The 23,673-nt window shown below is 56.2% G+C and overlaps 1 protein-coding gene across 4 annotated transcripts in view; it reads left to right on the top strand.

Moving 5' to 3' along the window:
- The first annotated feature begins 1,032 nt into the window (after window positions 1-1,032).
- CRHR2 (corticotropin releasing hormone receptor 2) overlaps window positions 1,033-23,673 on the top strand; it is a 45,015-nt gene continuing 22,374 nt past the window's right edge. For 2 of the 4 annotated variants that reach the window (XM_028119361.2, XM_028119360.2), the window contains exons 1-2: window positions 17,129-17,231; window positions 17,380-17,505. In XM_028119361.2, coding sequence (XP_027975162.1) covers window positions 17,129-17,231; window positions 17,380-17,505 — 229 coding nt within the window. Of the gene's footprint in view, window positions 1,147-10,560; window positions 10,655-17,128; window positions 17,232-17,379; window positions 17,506-23,673 lie in introns of those variants that run through there. The other 2 variants (XM_088018208.1, XM_088018209.1) reach the window with 2 other exon arrangements.

The raw sequence follows: 23,673 nt of genomic DNA, 5'->3' as shown, positions 1-23,673 counted from the left end.
CTTCCAGACAGCAGGCCTCACCTCCTGAGCCCTGACCCCGCTCCAGGCTGGACCTGTCCCCACCACAGGCCAATACTGCTCAGCCCTGCCTGACATTAGGATCCTTGGGCAATGTACTGAATCATATCAATGCCTGAGGTGTCCCCCCCCACCCCCCCAAACCAGAATCCCTTGGGGGGGTTGGGGGGGACTGGCATCCATGCATTTGTTGTCATTGGTGTTTGGTTTTCTTTTTTTAATTTAGCATTTATTTTCACATTTACAGAAAAGGTGGAAGAATGATCAGAAGTATACCATAGACCCATTGCCCACATTTACCAATAATTTACATTTTGCTTGATTGTTCTGTGTGTGTGTGTGTATTTCTGAACTATTTGAAAGTAAGTTAGAAACACTGTGCCCCTTTACCCCTAAATGTGTACTTTCTTCAAAGCAAGAATATTCTTTCACCCACAGTGTAGTTATCAAAATCGGGAAGTTGAACATTGATACAGTACTATTATTTAATCCAGACTCCACATTCAAATTTCAATGATCCCAATAGGCTCTGGAGCCTGGTAAAGTTCCCCAGATAATCAGAAGATGCCCTCAGGCACCCACATGAGACCCGCGAAGCCACTTGGTGCTGCGGCTACAACCCCAGCCCCGGCACCCTCCTCCCTTTCTCAATCCCTCTCTCTCCAAGTTGGAGAGCTACCGCCCTGGCAAAAGGGGCGGGCTGATAAAAGGCATTAACCCCTTGTCAGCAGACTGGACACAGACGTTGGCCCCTGGCCGCCCCGGCAGAGCCGCTGCCCAGCACCCGCTATAAATAACCCGGAGGGGCGGGCTGTGGGGCGGTGTCACGCCGCCCTAGACCGGGGGCGGGGGCCGGGGGGGGGGTGAAGAGTGCCCCCTGGGCCGGCGCCTTACCTTGGCCTCCGCGCGTCGGTGGGGAGGGAGGGGGCCAAAGGGGCTCCGGCTGGGGGAGGGGCAGGCGGGGCGGGACCTTCGCGCTGGGGTGGTGCGCTCCTTTCCCTAGCCGCCGCTGGCATGGGGGGTCCCGCCGGGCCCCCACGCCTCCTCCACGCCCCACACCCGCTCCTCTACCTGCTCTGCCTCCTCCTGCCGCTGCTCAAAGTAAGTGCGGGGCGTGGGGGTCGGTCGGTGGGGGGGGGGGCTTGGCGCCCCCCCCCCCCCCAGCGCTGGGAGCTCCGGGGTCTCGGGAGGCAGGTCTCAGTGCTTGCTTACTCCACCGGGTTTCACTCAGCCCAGTTAGGAGCTCGGTGAGGGAGGTCTCAGGACTTGGTGGCCGGGTTGAGGTTGGGGATCCCCGTATGGGATGAGGGGTGGAGCTGGATCTCCTGCCTGGATGAGGGAGGCAGGTGGAGAGGTGAGGAAGCTGACGCCAGCGAGGCTGGGACATGGAGGCCCTTTAGGCTGAGCAGATTCACCCTTGAGGGTGAATCTCTAGTGTCCAGGGCATGCCCCTCTCTGGTCCAGAAATTCCCTCTCCCCTGGCCGTTTTGTCGCCTCCCCTGTGGGTCCCTGTCCATCTCCCCATCACACCTTCCCTCACCCCACCCCAGTTCTAGCCCTCCCCACAAGGGAACAGGAGAGACGCGCCCTCCATTTCCTGCCACCCTGTCCCTACCTTCCTCTCAGTGCCTTAAACCAGTTCCAATTGAGCAATGAGACAGAGGAGGCACTGGGAGGATCAGCCTAGCCCAGGGTTTCTGAAAACAGTGGGCACACCCCAACCCCTGCCCTGTGGCCCGAGTCAGGGTGTGCAGGTGGATGCTGGGGTGGAGGATGGATGGGGCCTATACAGAAAGAGCTGACGAATTAAGGGTGAGGCTAGGAGCAAATGGTTCCCAGAAACAGATGCAGGAGGAACCCATCTCTAACCCTCCCCCCATTTTACAGACGGGGGCACCAAAGCTCAGAGAAGGAGGGACATCTGTTCCAGGTCACACTTCTCCTGAAGGACCACAACATTAAAAGCGTTCAGAGAGGCAGGAGGGGCCCAGAGGCCACGCGATTCAGGGGAGAAGAACCAGGCTAGAAGTCAGGAAACCCGGTGTTGTCCCGACTCTATCACACACCAGCCTCTGGGACCTTTTCCTGGGCCTCGATGTCCTCATATATACACAGACGACTCACTTGTTTAACGCTCATTCAACAGATAAGACAGCGAGCAGCCCCTGACGGTGGCAAAGTGGCTTTGCCAAATCCCTGCTTTGCTGCTTAGCGTGTGACCTCTGACAGGTTACTCGGATTTTCTGAGCCTCAGTTTCCTCCTGGGTAAAGTGAAGGTGGTATCAGTGCGTCCTGGATAGAGTTATCATGAGGAATAGCTGAGATAATGTAAGTAAAGCTCTCAGCACCATGCCTGGCACGGAGTAAGCACTCAGTGAATTCAGCTATGATTTTGTGCCAGGCACTATAGGCAAAGCATGAGGCCCCCAGGGGCCCTGCCCTCCCAGGGGGTCCAGTCAGGTGGAAGACAGAGGTGGTCAGTACCCCCTATGGGCTACCGATCCTGATACTTGCCAGGTCCTTTTTTTTTTTTTTTTTAAGATTTTATTTGTTTGACAGACAGAGACACAGCGAGAGAGGGAACACGAGCAGGGGGAGCAGGAGAGGGAGAGGCAGTCTTCCCACGGAGCAGGGAGCCCGATGTGGGGCTCGATCCCAGGACCCTGGGACCACGACCTGAGCCAAAGGCAGACGCCCAACGACTGAGCCACCCAGGTGCCCCTTGCCAGGTCCTTTTAATGACACTGAAGGCTGTACTTGGGATGAGTAGAGGTTGTGGAGTGGGTTCACTACCACCTGCATCCTCCCACCCGCACCCCAGATGCCCTGGACTTTGAGCTCTTTTTGCCCCCTGCCCCTCATTCTCGAGATACATGCCTTCCAAGGGAGCCAGCTGTGAGGCGCAGGCTTGCTCTCTGACCCTGCCCTCTGGGGGCCATGATGCCGACTGCAGAGGCTGGTGAGCCAGAGAGGCCGCTGCCCCAGAGCCAGGCCAAGTTGAGGGGTGGGGGTGGGGAATCTGTGGGCGGGTCCCTTGGGTTCTGGGGGTGTCAGAACTGGGAACTGGAGAGGCAACGGTCTGCATCCCCTTAGAGTCAACCAGACCCTACCCCTAGTTCTCCGGGAGACCCCAGCCTGAGCCTGAAGACTGGTCACGTGTGACCCCCCGGGAGAGGAGCTGACCCGTGCACTCTCTGGCCCCGAAGTGCGGGCTTCCTTGTGGAAACGGCATTTATTTGTGGGTCCTCGCCCAACTGTTCCAAGATTCCCACTCGCTGTGAGAAGGGCACATGGGACTCGGAGCCGGCGGTGGGAGGGCAGGCGCCACAGGAGGGACCCGGCCTCCAGCGCTCTCGTTCACTGAACTGGCATTTGAGGAGGACGTTGCGCGGTGAGGACCTGAGGGGGAGAACCCCGGCCCGTGGCCCCTGCCCTACAGAGTCGATGGCCTAGAAGGAACCACAGGCAGGAAGAAAATAATGGTGGAGAATCGAGTGTGCATTTGCAAAAAATGCTGGTCTTTGGAACTAAGAAAAGCAGGTGCGGGTCACGATAAAATCTGCTAGGCGGTGGACAGGACAGCCGGGGTAGGGGCGGGGCAGCCCCCGGAGGAGAGCCGCGGGGAGAGCCCGCAGTGGGGGAAGGCCCGGACAAGCCCCAACCTTGAGAAGAGATGGTGCCAGGCTTTGGGGGTCTGTGGGCCCTGGTGGGATCAGATTTCCGTCCCAAAAGCACCGAGAGCTCTGGGAGCTTCCTGAGTAGGGGAGAGACCTGCCCTGATCTGCCATTATGGAAGTTCCAGCTGGTGGTTTAATGGGGAGGACACCCTGACCAGGCCTGCACTCCAAAAGCCCAGAGGAGCTTTGACCTTGGTGCTCCTGGTTGCCCTCTGAGGCCTTTGGGAATCGGCTTTCTTGAGGCAGCATATAATCATGAAGCCTATCTTACCCACCAGGCGCTGGGCTAAGGGCGGAAGGTGAGACCGTTCTTTGCAGGTGGAAATGGAGGTGGAGTGAGGCTAAGTAATATGGCCGCTGGATTCCAAAACTCTCCATTCGAACCTTTTGAACTACTCACCTTCCCCTCTGTGAAGACCCCAGTAGTCTACCAGCCCCTCTTGGCTGGGTCCAAGCCTCTTGGACCCTTGTGCTGCAAAATACTCTTGCCCCACCCCCAAGGTCTCAGAACAGCCCTTCTGTGGCTTCTTGCTCCAGGTCCCGCCTTCTGGTGGGGCCACCTTTCCCAAGAGTTTCAGCAACGAGAGAAGTCTGGGGCCCCAGAAGCCTTGGCCCCTCCTAAGCTGCACAGCCCTCCCCAAGACCAAGGCCAGGGCCCTGCACCCTTTCCCCACACGCCCAGGGTCTACAGTATGTGGGCAGGGAGCTCCAGGGCCATTTGCCAGAAGCTAATTCATCTCATAACTTTTCCCCAAAATTCACCTACTTTCTGGGTAGGCGACAAAGACAATCATCCAATTTATTCTCTGTTTTTTGCCACTTTGTTGATGTTTATGTACTTTTTAAAATACCAATTTGTCTGAGAGTACTGCTTACTTAATTTTGTATCCCTGGTAAGTCTTAAACTTGCAGCACTTTATGAATTACAGGACTATTCTCTACCCTCTGAGCTGTCATTTTCTACTTTATCTGATTTTATTAGGAGTCCATTATTAGGAGTCCTCAGCCAGTTTGTCTAAAGTCACTTTATTCAAAATTCTTATTTTTTAAGATGTCATTTCAAGCCCACAGAGGGAAGGGTAGATTATTCAATAAGCTTATTTTGTTTATTCTCTTTCGAATCTACACAGTGCTTATTGCATGCTCAGCACTGTTCTAAGCACTGATATGCATTACCTATTTTAAGCTTCAAAACACCCCTAGAGGATAAGACCATCATTACCCCCATTTTACAGATCAGGAAGCTGAGGCAAGGTCATGTGCCCAAGGTCACTCCTCTAGTCGTGGCAGGGTCAGGATTCAAACCAAGCAGCATGACTCCAGATTTTCTTCCCTTTACAAAAATTTAATCAGGATACTCAGATGCCAAAACAAATCAGAATGGTGTGACTCTTAGGTCAACTGGACATTAGATGAGTTGATAATTAAGGAAATAATCTGAGACCTAGGGACCTGTTCTAGGGCCTCCTGCTGGGCAGCCCCCTCCCCCTTTATTGGGCCTCCCCCCTCCAGTGCTTCCTCCATCCTCAGACATCTGTGTGAGGGCCCAGGGCTTGGCATAGGTAAGGGGAGAGGCATGGAGAAGGGAGAGCCACAGGCTGTCAGAGATGAGAAAGAGCACATGATAAGGAGAGGCCTGGAAGTTTCTCCAGGTGAGCTGTTGGTGGTTAGAACTGGATGGGAGAGTGGGCATCTCAGGAAGAGACACCTGACTGGAGCCCTCAGGGATGAGAGGGCCCACAGGAAGCTGCTGGGGCCCTTGGAGTCCTCACTTGAAGTTCAGCACCTGTTAAGTTAGAATAGAGTATTAGTCTCCCCTTCCAGGAAGCCTGCCCAGATACTCCAGAAAATAATTCCCTACTTCCTTCATATGACCTCCAGCCCCTTACGCTCTGCCTCAGTCAGCCTCAGCTCCAGCACTGCCTCCTGTGTGTCTGCTCAGGGCTCAGAGTCTGCCTCTTCCTCACCTCCCTGCTGTACCCCCCCAACACACACACCTCCTCTTTCCCCCTTCTCCTCCCTTTCTCCTCCTCCCTTCCCCCTCTGCTCTTCCTCCTGCCCTTGTCCCCCTTCCCCTGTCTCCCCCTTCCCCTCTCTGGCCTCCTCCGCCCCTCCAGTACCCCCCTCTCCTCTTGCCTTCACCCTTCCACCCCCCCCAACAGGGCCTGAGTTTCTTCCTCCTCTAGCCCTAGCTCAGGCTCAGTGAAACCAGTGAATGAAAGAAAACAGTGGGGAGGAATTCTCTCCCTCCCAGAGTCCTCTCTGACCTTGGGCCGAGAGGCAGGAGGCAGGACGGGAGCTCACCCCATTCCCCTCTGGTGACTGGCAGCCTGGCCACAGGACCTGTGGTCCCCTAAATCTCCCCGGCTTAGGCCAGGGGCTAAATTTAGATGCAGCTTTGTAGCCAGACCAGGGAGAGCACTATGCTGGGCCGACAGCCTGGCTCCAAGGAGGTGGCACCTTTGAGGCCTGCCTGGTCCCTGGGGCACAGGCTCTGCCTGGACAGGGCTCAGGCTGGAAGAGTAGCTGGCACCTTGGCCCTGGCCTGCTGCCTCCTCCTGCCAGGGCCTTTCCCCTGCCCTTTCTAACGTGAAGCCTTCCAACTCCGGGCACACAGAGGCTGGAACCAGGAACTGGGCTGGCCTCAAAGTGAAAACTGAGAGTAAAGGAATCTGACAAGCAGGAAGAGCCCAGAACCTGAGCTCCCGGAATTGGGGGTAGGGATGCAGCTCCACCTGGCTGAGGGGACCGTGGTCTCATCTGTCCATCCACCCAGTCAGCCAGCAAACACTTATTGAGCACCTGCTATGTGCCAGGCTCTGAGCTGGGAACTGGGGACACAGACGTGAACCAGACAGATGTGGACTGCCTATAATCTCTCTGGGTAGAGGTGAGGGGTGGTGGATGGCTCTCTGCCCCTAGACATCCAAGAGCTGGGTGCAGAAGCCTAAGATGTCCCCTGCAGAAGAGGGAATAATGGGGGGGGCTGGGGGGACCTCAGAAGAAGTTATAGAGCCCAAACTTCGCCATGTGCCAAGGCCCTGCCCAGCTGGCTGGGTCTGCCTACACTCCTCCTGTGACCCGGCTCTCTGCCCGTGGGCCTCACTGCACTGAGGAGAACAGCTTCTTACTTGAGTGGCTTCCTGAGCCCCACAGCCAGCCTGCTGCGGACTGTGGGGGACTCTCAGGATCTCTGGACCGCAGCCTTCACTTCCTCACCCAGGACTGACTCTTCTGTGCGTCTGACCAGGCCACAACCTGCCAGACTGTCTGTCTAGTCCTGCCTCAGCCCCTTACCTGCTGTGCAGCCTTGGGAGGTGACTTTGCCTCTCTGGGCCTCAGTTGCCTCTTCTAGAAAATGGGGTTCTTCGCAGCTACCTCAGAAGCTGCTGTGAGGCTTGAATGAGCTGTGGTAAAGCACTTGGAGCTGTGTCTAGCACATTGTAAGTGCTGATTTCCCACTAAAGAAGCCTTTCCTTCCCACCTGTCTCCCTCTACCCTGTAATGGCATCCTCAAACCAGAGGCTGGCTGCCTCCGGAGCAGGCCCTACGCTTTCTTGCCTTGGAGCCTTTGCTCAGCTCCTGCCCCAGGGATCTCTTTCGGCTCTTCTTATCCTTCCCCCTACCTTGGATGCAGCTTCCATCCTTTTGGACTGAGCTCCAGCGCCCAGCCCTCCATGGAGCCCTCAGGGTCCTCACCCAGCATGCACTGGGCACTGCCGAACGGTGCGCCCAATGAAGGAGCTTCAGGCTGCATCTTCAGGTGCTCAGAGCTGGGAGGGGTGCTGAGGGCTAAGGGGGATCCATGCTGGCTAGAGATTTGGGGAAAGGGGGACCTGGGGTTCAAGGAAGCTTTTCTGGAGGAGGAGGATTTGAGTTGGGCCTTGGGACTCCCCACAATGGGGTTTGAAGCCCTACCCCCTATCTCTGAGTTCTCTAATTGGACCCCTCCTAACGGCCTTGACAAGGGCCACCATTTGACACATGCCAGGCTCCTGACCTACAGTAACTTGTTAAATGTACTCCAGAAGCCTTTGGGGTTTGTGTTATATCCATTTTAAACACGAGGGGAGCCAGGCTCAGAGAAGATAAGTCACTCGGCCAAGGCCACAGAGCTAACAAGCAGCATGCCCAGAGCCCTGAGCGTGGGGAGGTTTGCAGTCTACTGGCTCTGAGAGCTCGCGGCCCAGGCCTTGAGGTGTGACTCTTCATGGCCGGGTCTCTGCTTCTCTTGGCCCGCCGTGGTCTTCCTGAGAGCGGCAGCCTCTTCCTCCTCCCTGTCCACCCGGCACCCCCGGCAGCCGCAGCTCTGTCCAGAATAGGCACCTCCAGGGTCTGTTGTGGGTTTGAACTGAGTCAAATCCACCCCATCAGCCCCTTGAAGAGAATGAAGATCTTTAGCTGTGCTAGGTTATTGGACCGGTGGAGAAGTTACAGAAGATGGAGCCTGGATCTGGGAATTATTCCAAAACCTCTTGTGATCTGCTCGCCCAAGCTGCCCAGGTCTGAAAGGCACACATCAATACTGAGCACAGCATCCCGCACCCCGGTGCTCTGCCAGCAAGGAGACTTGACCACAGCCTCAGCCCATAGCATCTGAGGCAGGGACAGCCATGCAATGCCTGAGTCCTGGTGGAGGAGGCCCTGACCACTCCCCTCCTCTGTACGTTCAGAATGCCGGCCCAAAGATGAACATGAGACTCCTGAGGGACGGGGCCACAACGTGGTAGTAGGGGCTTTGAGAGAAGGAGCTTGCATCTAAGATGCGACATCGGACCAACCCGAGGGTCCACCATCAACACCGTGCGCCTCTGGGTTGAGCATTGCTTCTGCCATGACCTCCAGATGGCTCACTGGAAATTCTGTGCCCCCGGGAAGGGTATTACTAGCTGCTTCTTAAACAAGAAGGGACAGGAAGGGGGTTGGGAAGTGTATACTGGGTCAGGCCTGGGGCCCATGCTCTCCTCAGACCCAGCCGAGGGTGAGAGCTCAGAATTCTTGGAAATCCCGGGACAAAGAGTATCCCCTCCCCTTCCTAGCCCACCTCACCCCTGGCAGGGCCTCACTGGGCAGCAAGGCCTTCCTGATGCCCAAGAAGCTGATGCTGAGGAGCTCCCAGTAGCCCCGGGGATATGTGAACAGCAAGACCATGGCCCCTAATTTCTGTCTGTCCTGCAGGCCAAGAAGCCAGAGCTCCCGGCTCATGGGAGACCCTTACACACACACACACACACACACACACACACACACACACACACACACACACACCACACACACGCCCCTGCTCCCCAGCACCTCCTTCCGTAGCCAGCCTCCTGGGAGAGAGTCGGCTGGTCTCAGGTGCAGTGACTGGTGTCCCTGCCGCCCTAAGGTCTCTGAGGAGTGTGGCAGGCAGTGTTCGCCCATCTGGTCAGGGGGAGTCGTTTATTAGGAGCTCCAGGCCAGCACTCTGAGGCGAAATGTGCAGCCTCCAGCCTCAGCACAGGAAAGGGACTGAGCCAGGTGTGGGGAATGTGGTGTTTGAGGGCCATGGGGCTCTCGCCCTGGGGACGTCCTGGGGCAAAAATTGACCCAGCCACCAGGGAGGGAACATGTGACTGGCAAGGGGAAGGAGAGGGACTGCCCACTGGTGGGCAGTGCCTTCTAGAATCCTGGAATCAGGAATGTCAGGGTAGAGAGAGGCACAAAAGTCATTTTGCATACACACACACACACACACACACACACAAGCACATAAATGCATTCACACACACACATGGTGGCCACAGAGTAGGCAAATGGTGGCCTTGGGAAGAACAGGAGATAAGAGTTAGAATTCTGGAGTGCAGAGCTCTCGTTCAGTCTCACATCATGCACTCCCCAGCCTCCCTGCCTTTGTACATGCTGTGCTCTCTACCTAGGATGCTCTTCCTGGCGCCATCCTTATCAGCTCAGCAAACTCCTACTCCGTCTTCAAAGCCCACATCAGCATGACCTCCTCTAAGATGCTACCCCATTCCTCCTCAGAAATTGTAGATGCTGTAACAACTTGGTCAACCATCCATCTTTCCCACCAGAAGGTGGTCCCTCAGGGGCAAAGATAACCACACTTGCTTTATTCCTCTATGTCCAGCACCCTTTCTCATGGTTTTTTCCAGGAGATGGGATCCTGGATGGTCTTTATCTTTTAGATGGAATTGCCATGGTTGCATCTAACGTGTCTATTCCCTGGTGAGTGCCCACGTTGGTACAGTGATCCCTTCCTTTTCCCCTACTCATTCTTCTGCTTGCCCCCAAAGTGCCACCTCTTCAGGAAGCCTTCCCTGTTCTTGGGGAACAGACTTCCCAAGTCCAGGTTAGGTGTTTCCCCCATGAGGAGATACCCTTGGTTGTAACCGCCTGTTTACCTGTGTAACAGGGAAACAGAGTTACATTGTCTGCTCTCCTCCCCTCCCTTCTGTGCCTTCTGAGTGTAGGGGATCCCTACCTGGCCTGGGACAATCCCAAGGACACCCAGGGGGTCTCCCAACCAGGGCCAGACACACAGTAGGCATTCTACAAATATCTGTTAGGTAAACGAACAGCTCAGAGACACCCACCCATCCTGAGGAGGAGAGCTTTGGGGGCCAGGGGCTGGACAGCACAGGTTCCTGCCTTGGAGGTCAAGCTGCACTGGACCATTCCTAAGGCTTGTCAGCATTCCGCGCCTGGCCAGGCTGCCATCCTGCCGTGTGGCCAGGCACTTGCCTCCTCAGTTTCCCTTTCTATACAGCAGAGGCAGGAGAGGTGAGGGATGAGGGACAGAACAGGGTAGGGGGAACACACAGGTGCTGGCAGTGGCTAGCCAGGGCCTGACCTCGGGCCCCGCATCCCTCTTGTCCTCTAGGCTGCCCGGCCGAGCTGGGAGACCGTGGACCAGTCCCCGGGGGCCCTACTGGAGCGGTACTGCCATGCACTCACGACCCTGGCCAATGTCTCAGGTATGCAGCCCGCAGCCACTGCCCAGGGGCGGACCCTGGGAGATTGGGGGGGGGGGGCAGCGCGCCTGGGGGCCAGGAGGGAGGAGGAAGCTCTCCTGGACCAGCCCCAGCTCTGTGGGGTGGTGAGTGGTGACCGGCTTCCGGTCCTGGCTCTATTCTCTGTCCTGGGGCCGGCCCCTCCCCCATTTGGGGCTCAGGCCCTTGACCAGTGAAGAAGGCCTTGGCCCTCAGCTCCCGGCTCCCTGCATCATAATGCCACCTCCAGCTGGCTGGGCTGGCATTCTAGAGCCAAAGGAGGGGGTGTCCCTCTGCTCATAAACTTGAGCAAGACCGGCAGAAGGTATAAACCGCATTCTCCAGTTGCCGTGACTACAGGTGTCACCTCCCGGTAAGGACCTACAAGGCAGCAGCCGGGGCCCTGAATTCTGACCCCTCGGGGTCTTCGAGCAGGGGACTCAGAGGCCGGGGCCGCCACAGAACAGCCGTGGGCTCACGTGGGCCCTGGAGAGCTGTCCCCAGGCTCCGCCCAGTGTCCTGCCATTGTCAGGTCTGCACCCACAGGAGCGGCAGGGAAGGACGAGGGTTGGGGAGTGCCCGGGGACCTGGAGCTGCTGCCAAGGCCACAAGGAGGTCAGGGTGCTTCCAGTAGTGGGATCCAGCACCCAATGCAGCCTGTGTCAGGTATCGGAGGGGAAAGCCTTGTTGCCTGCCTTCCTGACAGTGGAGTGGTCGGGCGCTCAGGTGCAGGGGTCAGATAGACTCAAGCCTCGATCTTACCTCCTCCACCTAGAAGCAGTGTGGCCCTGAGGAGTCACTTAAGCTCTGCGTTCATTAGCTGGGGGCTGCCGTGAAGTACCACACACCGGAGGCTCTCACAACAGAAATGTATTTTCTCAGTCCTGGAGGCTACGAATACAAAAGCAAGGTGTTGGCAGAGTTGGTTTCCTCTGAGGCCTCTCTCCTTGGCTTGTAGATGGCCTCCTTCTGCCCCGTGTCTTCCCTCTGTGCACGTCTGTGTCCTAGGCTTCTTTCTCACAAGGACCCCAATCACATTGGATGAAGGCTGGCACTGATGACCTCATTTTAATTTCATTACCTACTAATCCCCAAATAAGGTCACATTCTGAGGTATTGAGGGTTAAGACATATGGATTTAGGGGGACACAATTCAGCTCAGAAGACCAGCTGAGCCTCAGTCTCCTCCTCTGTTAGAAATAGGTCTAAGTTGGCCTCAAAGGCTTACTGTGGAGTTTGAATGAGAGATCATGGCGACATCCAGCTTGGGCCGGGTCAAGCACCCATCAGCCAGGAAATGGAAGCCCCCCATTTCAGGAGAGCCCAACCTTCCCTCCACCAGAGTTCTCTGCTCTCAGCGGCAACACTGGTTCATCAGCAGACCGACTGCCTGCTTCCTGCCCTGCCCTGCAGTGCATGGCACAGACCCTCGCCTTCCCCATGACCCCTGGGGGATGGTACCCCACCTCCCCTCCTCTGAGTTTAGTGGGGAGGGACTCAACTTCCCCAAATATAAGCCCTCCCCTGCTTAACTTATAATATCATTCATCTGTTTGCAAATCAGATACATTACATTGATATGATTTGGAAAAAATACTTTTAACTATCGAAGAAGACAGTGATTGCTCATTATTCCACAACCTGGGAATGTTTATAATGTTTATATCCCCCAGGAGTTTATCAATCTATAGAGCCTCATGTTATTTCTTTTTTGTTTTTTCACAAAACTGGGATGATCCTGTGTCCACAATTTTGTAACCTGTTTTTTCCTCTTATAACTCAAGGTGAACACTTCCCCATGTCAGTAAATATGCATCCACCATATCACTGATGATGCTGCCCAGCAGCAGTCATGGGGACACATCATCCTTTATGCACCATGCGCTGAAGTGGGGATGCATAGGCAGTTAGAATGCCCTTGGACCTGAGGAATAATTTCTCAGGTCCCCACATGAAACTGACCTCATTTTAAGTGTCCACTGATTGAGAAAATGCCTAATTACTAACGTAAGTTCAGAAACAAGCAAAACCAAACAATCTATTGTTTAGACATACATATGATAAAATGAAAAACTATGAGCAAGGGAATGATAAATATTTAGGAGAATGTTCCCTCTGGGGAAGGAGTATTTAGATAAATATGTAAGTGATTGGCGATGATCTAGTTTTGGATTCAGTGATAGATTCCTTATATTTACTACTCCGTCCGAACTCCCGTAAAGGAAAGACTAAAATAAAATAAATTTAGGCCATGTATGGGCTAATGATGACAAGTGGTCATAAATCAAGGGCTATGACCAGTTAAACTGTATACCTCTGAGGTCCAAATAAAGGAAAGCCACACATAATCACAAGAGACTTCAGGCAGGCTTTAAATGGATTATTTCTGTTTTGTTTGTCACAGAGGCACCATAGGGCATAGATCGTTAAGGCATGTTATTTATTCAGTCCACAGGCAATATAAGGGTCCAAATGAATTCAGGGATCCCTTGAAATAAAATAACTCCCCAATCCAACATGTGCATGCTCTCTCTCTCTCTCTCTCTCTCTCTCTCACACACACACACACACACACACACACACAACACACACACACACACACCCCGCAGGGCTGGTCAAATGGGAAGAGAGCCTTGGCCAGGAAGACAGAGCTGCTGCCAAGACCTGGAGCATTCTGATGGGTGCCGGGAATCAGTCAGTGAACATGACCAGCCCTGCCCTCGGGGAGCCATGGGCTGGTAGAGAAGACAGTAGAAAAACCAACAGCCTTCGTGTGACATAGACCAGCCCCAAGAGATGGAGGCACCAAGGAGGGCCACGCAACGCAGACAAGACAAAGGAGGGGAAAGCCAAGCTGAATGTTTGAAGGGCAAGTGGGAGTCGGCTAGGCTACCTGGAGTGTAGAGCGGTAAGGGCATTCCTAGCAGAGGGAACAGCACATGCAAAGCTGCAGAGGTATAGAATGGCTCCAGGGAAAGACAAGTTGTTCAAAAGAGCATCTGAAGTTCAGCAGGAGGGAGAGCATGAAGGATAGACAATCTGGAAGAGTGTTCTTTGCAGTGCTTAAGGGCTGAGCTCCATCCTGAGGGCAATGGGGAGCCACTCTTAAAGGAAGAATGCCATAATTTTAATTGTAGAAAAATCATTTCATCTGCCTAGTGGAAGAGACAGGGAGCCCAGTCTGACTACTGCAGAGATGAGGATGGCCTGGGGGTTGGAGCAGGAAATTCCTTTCATCCGTATGTCAATGAGAATGCGGGATTGGAAGGTTGCTGAGGGCCCTGCCTGGTCCCACGGTTGGACATGAAGATATCATCTCCCTTTGGCCATCCCCGCCTTGCCAAGGTGGAGTGGAGTGTGGGGGGAGGAGTATTTGGCCTGGCAGCACCGTCTCCAGGGCCACCAGGCAAGAGTGGGGCACCTTCTGGCTTCTCCCAAGACTCCACACCCTCAGCAGCCCCCTGATAACTCCCAGTCAACCTCACAACCTTGACCCATATCTGCCTGCTCCTTGTGTATTCAGTCTGACCGAGCACAGCCCCGCGGAGAGGCAGAGACGACTCTATCCCCATAAATAATCCTATTTTCCAGCTGACATTTGATGGATGGTGGGATGAATGAGAGAATGCGTGTGATGCTGTGAAGACACGTGACAGTGAGACGCTGTGTGTGTGTGTGTGTGTGTGTGTGTGTGTGTGTGTGTGTGTTTCCGGTATGTTCTGCATGCCTATCTGGCTCTGCGCTGAAGGACAATGATGTGCGCCCAAGCTCGCCCACCACTGTCCACTGCCACCGCAGCTGACATCCCTGGTGGGCTGGGGACACCTGCCTCACCCCGTGCTGCTCCTGACACACCCCAGCATCTGTCCACAATTTCTTCCTCATTTACCTATTGACGAACACTCAAGCGAGCTATAAAATCAACTTGTTCCGAAGCTGCTACCTTCAGTTTCCTCTCTGCCACATCTAGAATAACAGACAATTATGCTCATAATAAGAGGATCCATGAAGAAATGGCCCTGTGTCCTAGAAATCAGGGCACCTTGGGTCTGTGGGTCTGTGTGTGGGCCCTGTCTGTCCAGTCAAGATGCGGAACAGGCTTTGGTTCTGCCACTGAGATAGTCACTTCCCAGAGGGATCTTTAGGACATGGGCCCTCCCAGTTAAGAGCCATCCAAGCCTCCCAGGCCATCGTACTCTGCAGAAAGCTATATGGGAGGTGACAAGTCATTGGCCTCTCGTCACTACCCCTGCACAGTGGCTCTGGTGATAAGCACCTTAATAACTTAGTTTGATTTCTCTCTTTTCCCCTGGACTGTGATCGGTGTGTGGAGGGCCCTCCTTTGCACATGAATGAGACTATTCCTGGGTGAAGACATGGGCTGCCCATGCCAGCCACATTCTAGCCTATGGGGGACGCTGTGGACTAAGACTCAGCCTGGGACTAGGAACAGTACTCGGCCTAGGGTTGGGTTGGGGACTCAGGTCAGAAGCTAGGGATGGGACTCAACCTATCCTCCCTTGCTCCTGGCACAGGCTATTATGAACACCTAAGGGTCACTGCCTCTGCAGCTGCCCAGACCTGAGCCAGGGGCTCTAACGGTCTATTCAAGAGGTAGAAGACAGACCTGGCTGGCGGACCCGCACCTGGTACCTGCCTGTCAGCGAGCCCTGGAGAGATGCCAGTGCTCATCCCTGGTCTCAGGGCTCTCTGGCTCTCAGGCTTTGCCGTGGCAGTGACAGAAGCATTAATATGGAGGCTGGTGGAACTGGAGCACACAAAGGCAGCCCCGTCCCCCTCTTCCCCTCTCTTTGCTTAGGGCATAGTGCTAGTTCAGGGTGTTCTGGCAGCTTTCTTCCCAGTGGAGGCCAGCAGCGGGGAGGACAAGACTAGTTCCTCTGGGACCTCCAGCCCAGTGGGGACTGGGTCCCAGCTCCCCCTGCCCTCTAAAGATAGAAACACTCAACACACACTCACACACACGTACATCTTCCTCAGGCTTTGTGTCTCAAAACTCAGAGCCAGAGACTCTCAGGGCTGGGAGGGGCCTCAGAGAACATTTCACTCTTGGAGAAACAGCCCCAAAAGAGAAGGCAAGAATTGGGAGAGTAGACACAGAGGCAAGACCACAACCCAGCCTGAGTTGAGGGGTACCATGCCCAGGTCTTGTCTCTTGAGCCCAGACCCTCCCACTCAGCAGCTGGCCCACCTGGGCACTTGGACAGTGGGGCCGGCACAAATTATGGAGCCGGCAGTCCTAGTGGACCTGGGCAAATTCCATATAAAGGTCTTTAGGTCCTACACACACACACACACACACACACACACACACACACACACACACACACACACACACACTGGTATGGAAACTAGTTTTAGGTGACCCTGGCCAAGCCAAGAGGAAAAGAGACACATTCTCACTTCTCACTTTGTTCTCTCTGGCTCTCAGGGGCAGTAAGACCGGGGTATTTGAAGTCCTCCAGATAATTTCAGCCAGTTTCTCCCCTGGACTTCCCCCTCCCATTAAATGACAACACTATCCCCTCCCCAGTCACGGGGCGGGGGGGGGGGGGAACCTGGTGTTATCCCGGCCTCCTGGCTCCCGTGGGAACCCACTCACCCACTCCTCTCTCCAATCCCTCCTCCCCAGGGCAGGCTGTCTTCCGAAATACATCTCTATCCCAGCCCCACGGCCTGGTCCAAATGTTCATCCATTCAGGCCACTGGATCTCACTAGACTTTTCCGTGGCCTCCCTGCTGCCCTCAAAGCCCCTCCAATCCATTTCCTTCCCACAGGCCACAGGGGCTTTTCTAAAGCACAGATCTGCACGCGGACTCTCCACTCCCTCTGCCTCCCGTCTGCAGTGTCCCGCCTCAGGGAGAGGACACTCAGGCCGCCCAATTGTGGCTCTCGGTTAGGAAGGCTGCAGTGAGTTCCTCCGCGCGCCGGTGGGCGCGCTTTGCTGCCCCTTGCAGCCCCGGGGCCTGCGGATGCTCAGACGGCGCATTCCGGCACCCTAAGCACATCTCCTCGTTCCCCCCGCCGCCCTCGTCCGGACCGTGCCCGGGCCTGAGAAGGCGGACTCCGGGGGGTGCCGGGGGGCCGGGCCCCGAGGGCCAGGAGGCCCGGGGTTGCTGGGGGCTCTGGAGGCTGGGCGCGGCGGACTGGAGCCACCGGCCCCGCCCCCTGGCGCCGCCATTGGCCGCGACCGCGCGGGTGGACCCGCGGCTCTGCGCGGGTGGACCCGCGGCTCTCCGCAGCTCCTCTCCGCGAGGGTCCCAACTTGGCAAACCCCGGGTGGTCTGGCGCGGCGCGGCGAGGCTGCCCCGCAGGTCGGGGCTGGGCGGGCAGGGGCCCGGCCCCCGCGCTCTCCAGACGGCTCGCTCTGGCACCCAGTCCCTCGCAGCCACGCCGGGCGCGCACTCACACTTCCTCGCGGCGCGCGGCTCCCGGGCGCGATGGACGCAGCGCTGCTCTACAGCCTGCTGGAGGCCAACTGCAGCCTGGCGCTGGCCGAAGAGCTGCTCTTGGACGGCTGGGGGCTGCCCCTGGACCCCGAGGGTAGGCGGCGGCGAGTGGAGCGGGCGGCGCGGGTTCCTTCCCGGTGTGCTGAGTGCGCCCCAGGCCCCGCGCCCCAAGCGCCCCGCGCCACCGCCCCCCCCCCCCCGGCAACCCAAATGAGCCCCTCTTTCTGTCTCCCGTTTCCCAGGTCCCTACTCCTACTGCAACACGACCTTGGACCAGATCGGGACGTGCTGGCCCCGGAGCGCGGCCGGAGCCCTGGTGGAGAGGCCGTGTCCTGAGTACTTCAACGGCGTCAAGTACAACACGACCCGTGAGTGCCCCCCCATCCTCCTCCGCGGGCTCTGCGCCCGACGCCGGGAAGAGCGGTTTAGGGGGCGGGCACGGCCCCGGACCCCGCGTCGGAGACCTGCTGAGGGCCGGCGGCGTCCCCTACCCTACTGAAGCCTCAGAGCTCAGTAAGGCGGTGATTTGCCCAGAGCCCAGAAAAGGAAAAAGGAAATACTTGCTCCCTTTTGAGGGCAGATCTCTCTCACACATTGTATACTCTGGGTGCCCGAATTGTTTAGCCAATGCTACCAGCGCGAGGCGGAGGGGGGGGGGGTGTCCGCATATGCTCGGTTCCCAAACTCCGGGGTGGGTGCAGGGATCAGACTCTTTCTACCAGAGCGGAAGGAGGGCAGGAGTCAGGAAAGATGGGGTGAGCACTCGTGTTGAGTGGGACCCTGCAGAGAATAGGCACTTCTGGGCCAGAGGGTGTGGGTGGCATCTCATCCCTACCTGGATGTCCCAGACTGGCCCTCTGTGCTGTGAGTCAGGGCTCCAGGGCAGCGTTACTCCTACTGCCCAGGTAATGCGTGGTGTCTGAATCAGGACCACCCCCATCCCCCAGGGAGAACAGCCTGTGCCCTCCTTCCTCCTGGCAAATCACTGGCTGGCTTGACGTTCTGGGGAAGGCGGCTGCAGAAGCTGCTGGGGGGGTAATTCAGCAGGGGCTGTTGGGAGGGGGGAGAGTCTATGCCCTGTAGAAAGTCCGATGGGTGCCACATGGGAGGGTCTTGTAAGACTATGGTGGGAGAAATCACTGGCCCACCTTGACCAGCCACTCACATCCCCAGCCCCACCCCACCAGTGAAGAGAGGTCCTCCTGAGACCCTCAGGGCTTCCTTATCCGAAGCCCCTCATTCTGGAAACATCTAGCAGCCTCTCTCTGCATGTCTGTGTCTGAACAGCAGCACAGGTCCTCATCACCTCATACACGCACACACACACACGTGTCCAAACTCTCAGGGACTGAGGCCTCCGCTGAGAGAGATGGTTAGAGAACAAGACAGCTGTGCCTGCATCTGATGCTAAGCAGCACTCCCTTGTCTGCACCAGCAAAGGGCTCTGGTGGGCCCAGGGAGGAGCCGTGCTCTGAGGAGTCCAGCAGCAGAGGTGCTCCTAATGGAAGCAGGTGGTAGAGGTAGGAGAGGCGCTGAGGAAGATATCTGCATTATCTGAGGACATGCTTCCCATCCATAATTAAAACAAACCTCTCTGGGTAGAAGCGAGGTCCCTGATCCAGGGGGTGTACAAGCAGAAGGAATGACTTTCATGCTCTTTCCCAGTCCTAAGATTATAAAACTGTGCTTTTTAGGGTCCCGTGAGCTGGATCACAGGATCCTAGGGTCTCTCGTTCAGACTGTGCCTGGGGACAGAGGGCCAAGTGAGGTGATGAGGCATCTCAACCCAGGAGCCGTGGAGCTGAGGGAGCTCTGCTCTGGTTCCTCCCTCAGCCTGGGCTGTCTCCTGTTCTCCCCGCCAGTCTGGAGCTCCCCAAGGGCAGGGCCTCGGTCTCTTCTTCAGAGCTGAGCACAGTATTTTTTCAGTCAGTTTATTAAGCAGCTACTATGTTCCAGCCACTGCACTGTCGTTGAGGCCCTCGCTCACAACTGCAACAGACAAAAGGAATACAGAGTGACAAATACCCTGACGGAGGAGAGCAGGGGGGCTGCAGGATGGGGGAAGGGGGACAGGCGAGGCAGGGGACACTTCCCGAAGGAGGTGCTGGAGCGCATACCAGACCTCTCCTGTCACATCAAGTGAGAGGGTGAGAAAAGGTCAGGGTGCCACGGAGGTTGGCAAATGTGCCAGTTAGCTCCCGGTACCTGATGAGCAATTTTCTTCATTTGGCCCAAAGCGCTGGCCACACAGGAGCGGCTGGGGAAGAGGAGCACGGGGTGCCGGGAGCATGGCCAGCCGAGGTGGGAAGAGCAGAGAGGCTCTGGAATGGCAATGGAAATGCAGTCGTTGATTCGTCCCCTGCCCTGCCTCCTTGCCACTGCTTCCTCTTGCCCCATTTGCCTTTTCAGTGGGATTCTGCTTTTACAAAGGATGCAGGGAGGAAAACAGCTCCGATGGGAAGCCTTGGGGAAGAGGAAGAAGGGTCTGGCTTCTCTTCTTGCCCAGTTTTGCAATGCTGCAGCCCAGCCCCCCACTGAAGCCTCATCTTTGAGAGGGCCGGCATTCCCCGGGTAAGACAGCTTAGTCATTAGTCCCCGGGAGCTTTCTTCCACTCAGCCGAGCGCAGAGAATCTGCCGCAAAGCTACCAAGTGCGGCTCATTTTCCGGCTCTAGCTACCACAGAGAGAGCTTCGCATATGTGATCCCACTCGTCCCCACCTCCCGAATGCCCCCGAGATATGTACCGCCTTTATGCCCATACTGCAGACAGGACAACTGAGGCTCGGAGACGTGAAATGACTTTTCAAAGTTAGAGTCCACTCCGAGGGCAGACAGAGGAATCCACAGCCGTCACTCTTAAGCACGGGGCAACACCACCTCCAAAAGAGACAGTTCTTGGGGAGAGTTTAGAGGGACAGAAGAAGGACTCATGCCTCCACCCTGGAGGATCGGGGAGGGCTTAGCCCCCAGAGCTGGACTTTTGGGGACAGGGGGGATTGATTTTAGCAGGTGGAAGTGGAACAGGTATACAGGAGGAGATGAAACCATGCTTTGTGCCTCTGGACTGGTGAGTGTCGTACAGAGCCTGGGCAGGAGGAGAAAGAAACAGACCGGAGCAGACGGGTGGATGTTGGTCAGGTGACGCAGGGCATTGCCGAGGGCTTTGCCGTCCGGGCGGGAGGGAGTTCAGCTTTGGGGCACGCAGCCTCTGGAGACAAGAGGAGGGGTCAGGAGGCACTGCAGCTGGCCCAGTCAAATGGGGCTGTGGGAGCCGAGGCAGGGACGGGTGCAGGAGACCTGGGGCACCTGGAATGTACGGGACTGGGGTGCGATGGGGGCACGGGCGGAGTCAGGGATGACACGAGGAAAATACTGAGCAAAGGTGGAGGTAATGTTGTCCCTAAGGAGCTGGAGGGACATCTGAGTGCAAATGTCCATCCAGAACGTAGTCGGCTGGAAGTAGAAAGCTCAGGAGAGCGCCTCCTGCTAGAGACAAGGCGTTCGGTTGTGTGGTTAGTGGCCTGCTACAGGTGGCTAGATGGGGAGGCCCGTTCAGAGCCTTGATGATTCTCACCCAGAGACTCTGTCCAGATGCAGCACGGCCACGGGAAAGGATGGGGCTTGTCCTTTGCCACACAGGCTAGTCCCTGCAGAAGCAAGTTAAATATCTGTGTGTCCCAAGTTCCCCCCAGGTTCTCCCCACCACCCACACTTCTGTGGCCCAGGTTCCATGTGCCTGGGCTGTCCTTAGACCTGTGCTAACTCATTAATCTTTACGCTGACACTTTAATGGAGACATAGGATTATCCTCATATTACACATGGGGATATGGAGGCACAGAGAAGTTAACTGGCTTCCTGAAAGTCACACAGCTTGTAACAGAGTAAGGATTCCAACTCGGGCTCTGCTGCCTCTCAGAAAGCGACTGTGCTGGCTTAAACAGAGAAGGGATTAGTTGAAAGCATATCAAGGAGCTTGTGGAACCACCAAGTGGGCTGGAGAACCAGATTTGGGGCCCCCAGCCAAAAGCTCAGGGCAGAGCGGGCCCAGTGAGGGAACTTCGCTCTCCCTGAGTGAGACCTGGCCACCAGCTGGGCCACAGTCCTGCTGCCACCAACCTCCCAGGGTGCCGAAGCTCCCTGCAGCGGCCGCCGGAAGCCTTTCTCCCTGTCACCATTTTGTGGACCCCCAGCTCACTAATCCCTGGGGGCAGGTGCATCCCATGGGGCGGGAGAAAGTGGGGGGCTCTAGGTCACCCACTCCAGCTCTGGCTACAGTGGGGCCTGGAAGATGAGGACTTGGCATTTCAGTTCTGGGCCAGGAGGTGGCCTCTCCCTCCCCCCAGGTTTCTCTGAGCCCAAAGGGGATGCAGGTTCAAAATATATTGTAATGTCTATACACAGTATCAGCTGGAGCAAGTCTGATCCCCTTCCTGGGCCCCAGTCTCTCTGTCTGTAAGGAGAAAGGAAATGGACTAGGCCAAAGTAGGCAATACACTCCATTTCCTGCCACCTCTCACTGTCCTGTGCGGACTCTGAGCCTATGTCCATGTGTGCATGTCCGTGCGTCTCCCTGTCTCTGTCTCTGTCTCTCTGTGTGTGGCTCGGTCTTTGTCTTTGGATGTATTTTCTCTCTGTTTCTTTCTATGTGTATATCTCTCTCTCTCCAGTTTCTCTCTTGTTTTTTATTTCCGCTGCTTTCTCTCTCCCTCCTTCCCTCCCTTCAGGCTCCCTCTGCAGCTCTCTTCCTCCCTCCATTTCTCCCTTCCCCTCCCCCCTTCTCCTTCCGTCCTCTGTCTCTGCCTCCTCCCACCCCTCATTTTATCCTCCCTGCTCCAGCACCTCCTTTTGCCTGGTCCTGGGGCCCTCGTGGCTGCAAAGGGGGGGCCTGCTCCCTCCTGCACAGGGCTTATTTTCCCCCTGCGGAATTGTTAAACCCAGCGCAGCTCAGCCTCAGTCTCGTGCTCTCAGGCTCCCACCGTGTCCGGTTGGCAACTGCCGGGCCCACATGTGCTGAGGCATCTGCCAGGACAAGGGGGCAGAAAAAGACATCCCACCTGACCTAACCCCAGGGGGCGGCCTGGCGGTCCCTACTTCCCAGAACCCCACTCTAGAGACAAAGCACGGCTTGTGTTGGAAACACATAAGCTGAGTGGTCTCCAGCCAGAGGCATCTTCCCATCGAGTCAGCCTGCTTGTGTAGAAATCGCCTCTTCAGCCTTGAGGGGACACGGTGACAAGAAGGGCTGAGCCCTGCCCTCAGAGAACCCCAGGCTGCTTCAAGACCAGACTCGCACAAACCAACAGTCAGGGCTTGGTGGGCACCGGAGCATTCCTGGAAAGCTTCCTGGAGGAGGTGGGAGTGGTTCTTGAGGTCTTGGAGCAGTGGAGGCATCACATTTGTGTCATATGAGGGTATGAGCCTCAGGGAGGGTTCCAAATAGAGCCTCCCCTCTGGGTTGAGGAAGTAGAAACTGTAACTCTCGAAACTCGGGGCTACATTCTCAGTCCTGAGTGAGCCCTGTTCACACCCTGACCCCTGAGGCCCAGGGGTGGGGAAGTTAACCCTGTGTGAGAACGGTTCTCGTGCTGGGAGAGAGGGAAAGTGGGACATGCCTGGCCATCGCTGAGGGTTTGGCAAAGAGGAGGAGGAGGGAAGAGAGAGCAGAGTGGATGCCCCTCTGGCCCTCCAGACGCTCCAGAGTTTCTCCACTGCAAGGTCTTCTGTGCGAGCGCAGCCCTCCCCTCCCCTGCCGCTTAGGGGTAGAAAATGACTGGCCCAGAAAGGAAAAGACACTTGCCCAGGGTCCCACAGAGAGCCAGGGCACTGAATGGCCTCTGCCGGCTCTGAGAGCTCTTGGCCCTTGCCCTAGCGCTTTTCCGCCTTGCGTGCCTAGGCCTAGGCGGCCGAGCAGCGTGACGGTGGAGTCTCAGCTGTCCCCTGCCTGAGGACCCTTCATCTCAGAGAGGACCAAAGGTGCCACCACTCCTGATCTCCCTCCCTCTCTTCCCAGGAAACCTCCAGCTGCTTACCCCTCCTTTTCCAGCCCAGGCTTGCCTCTTCCTGGGTTCGTGAGAGTATTGCCCTCCTCTTACTAGAAACGAGCTCTTCAAACATGAGGAAGACCAGAGCCTTCCAGGGGTTCTGTTCTAGAGAGAGAGAGAGAGAGACCTTTTTTTTAAGACTTTATTTATTTAGAGAGAGAGCGCACTAATGGGCAGAAGGCAGAGGGAGAGAATCCCAAGCAGGCTCCACTCTGGCTTGATCTCACAACCCTGAGATCATGACCTGAGCCGAAAACAAGAGTCAGGTGCTTAACCGTCTGAGCCACCCAGGCACCGTGAGAGAGAGACTCCTGAAAAGAATTTTCTGATAATTGCTCTTAAGTGAAATAGCACAGTCAAGATTATAGAAGCACATGGGAGGAGGTCGATTCCAAAAGGAGGGGAAAGTAAGCTGGGAAGACTTCACAAAGGAAATGTTGTTGGATAGGGCCTTGAAAAATTGGGCCAGTGATGTGCCAGCTGGAAGGGAGA

Source organism: Eumetopias jubatus, unplaced genomic scaffold (assembly GCF_037043125.1).
Source record: "Eumetopias jubatus isolate StellerSeaLion01/CBP00866 unplaced genomic scaffold, mEumJub1_p1.0 scaffold_14, whole genome shotgun sequence".
In the NCBI taxonomy this organism is placed as follows: domain Eukaryota; kingdom Metazoa; phylum Chordata; class Mammalia; order Carnivora; family Otariidae; genus Eumetopias; species Eumetopias jubatus.
The sequence above is the reverse complement of the archived record's forward strand: the minus strand, read 5'-3'. Positions and strand labels throughout refer to the sequence as shown.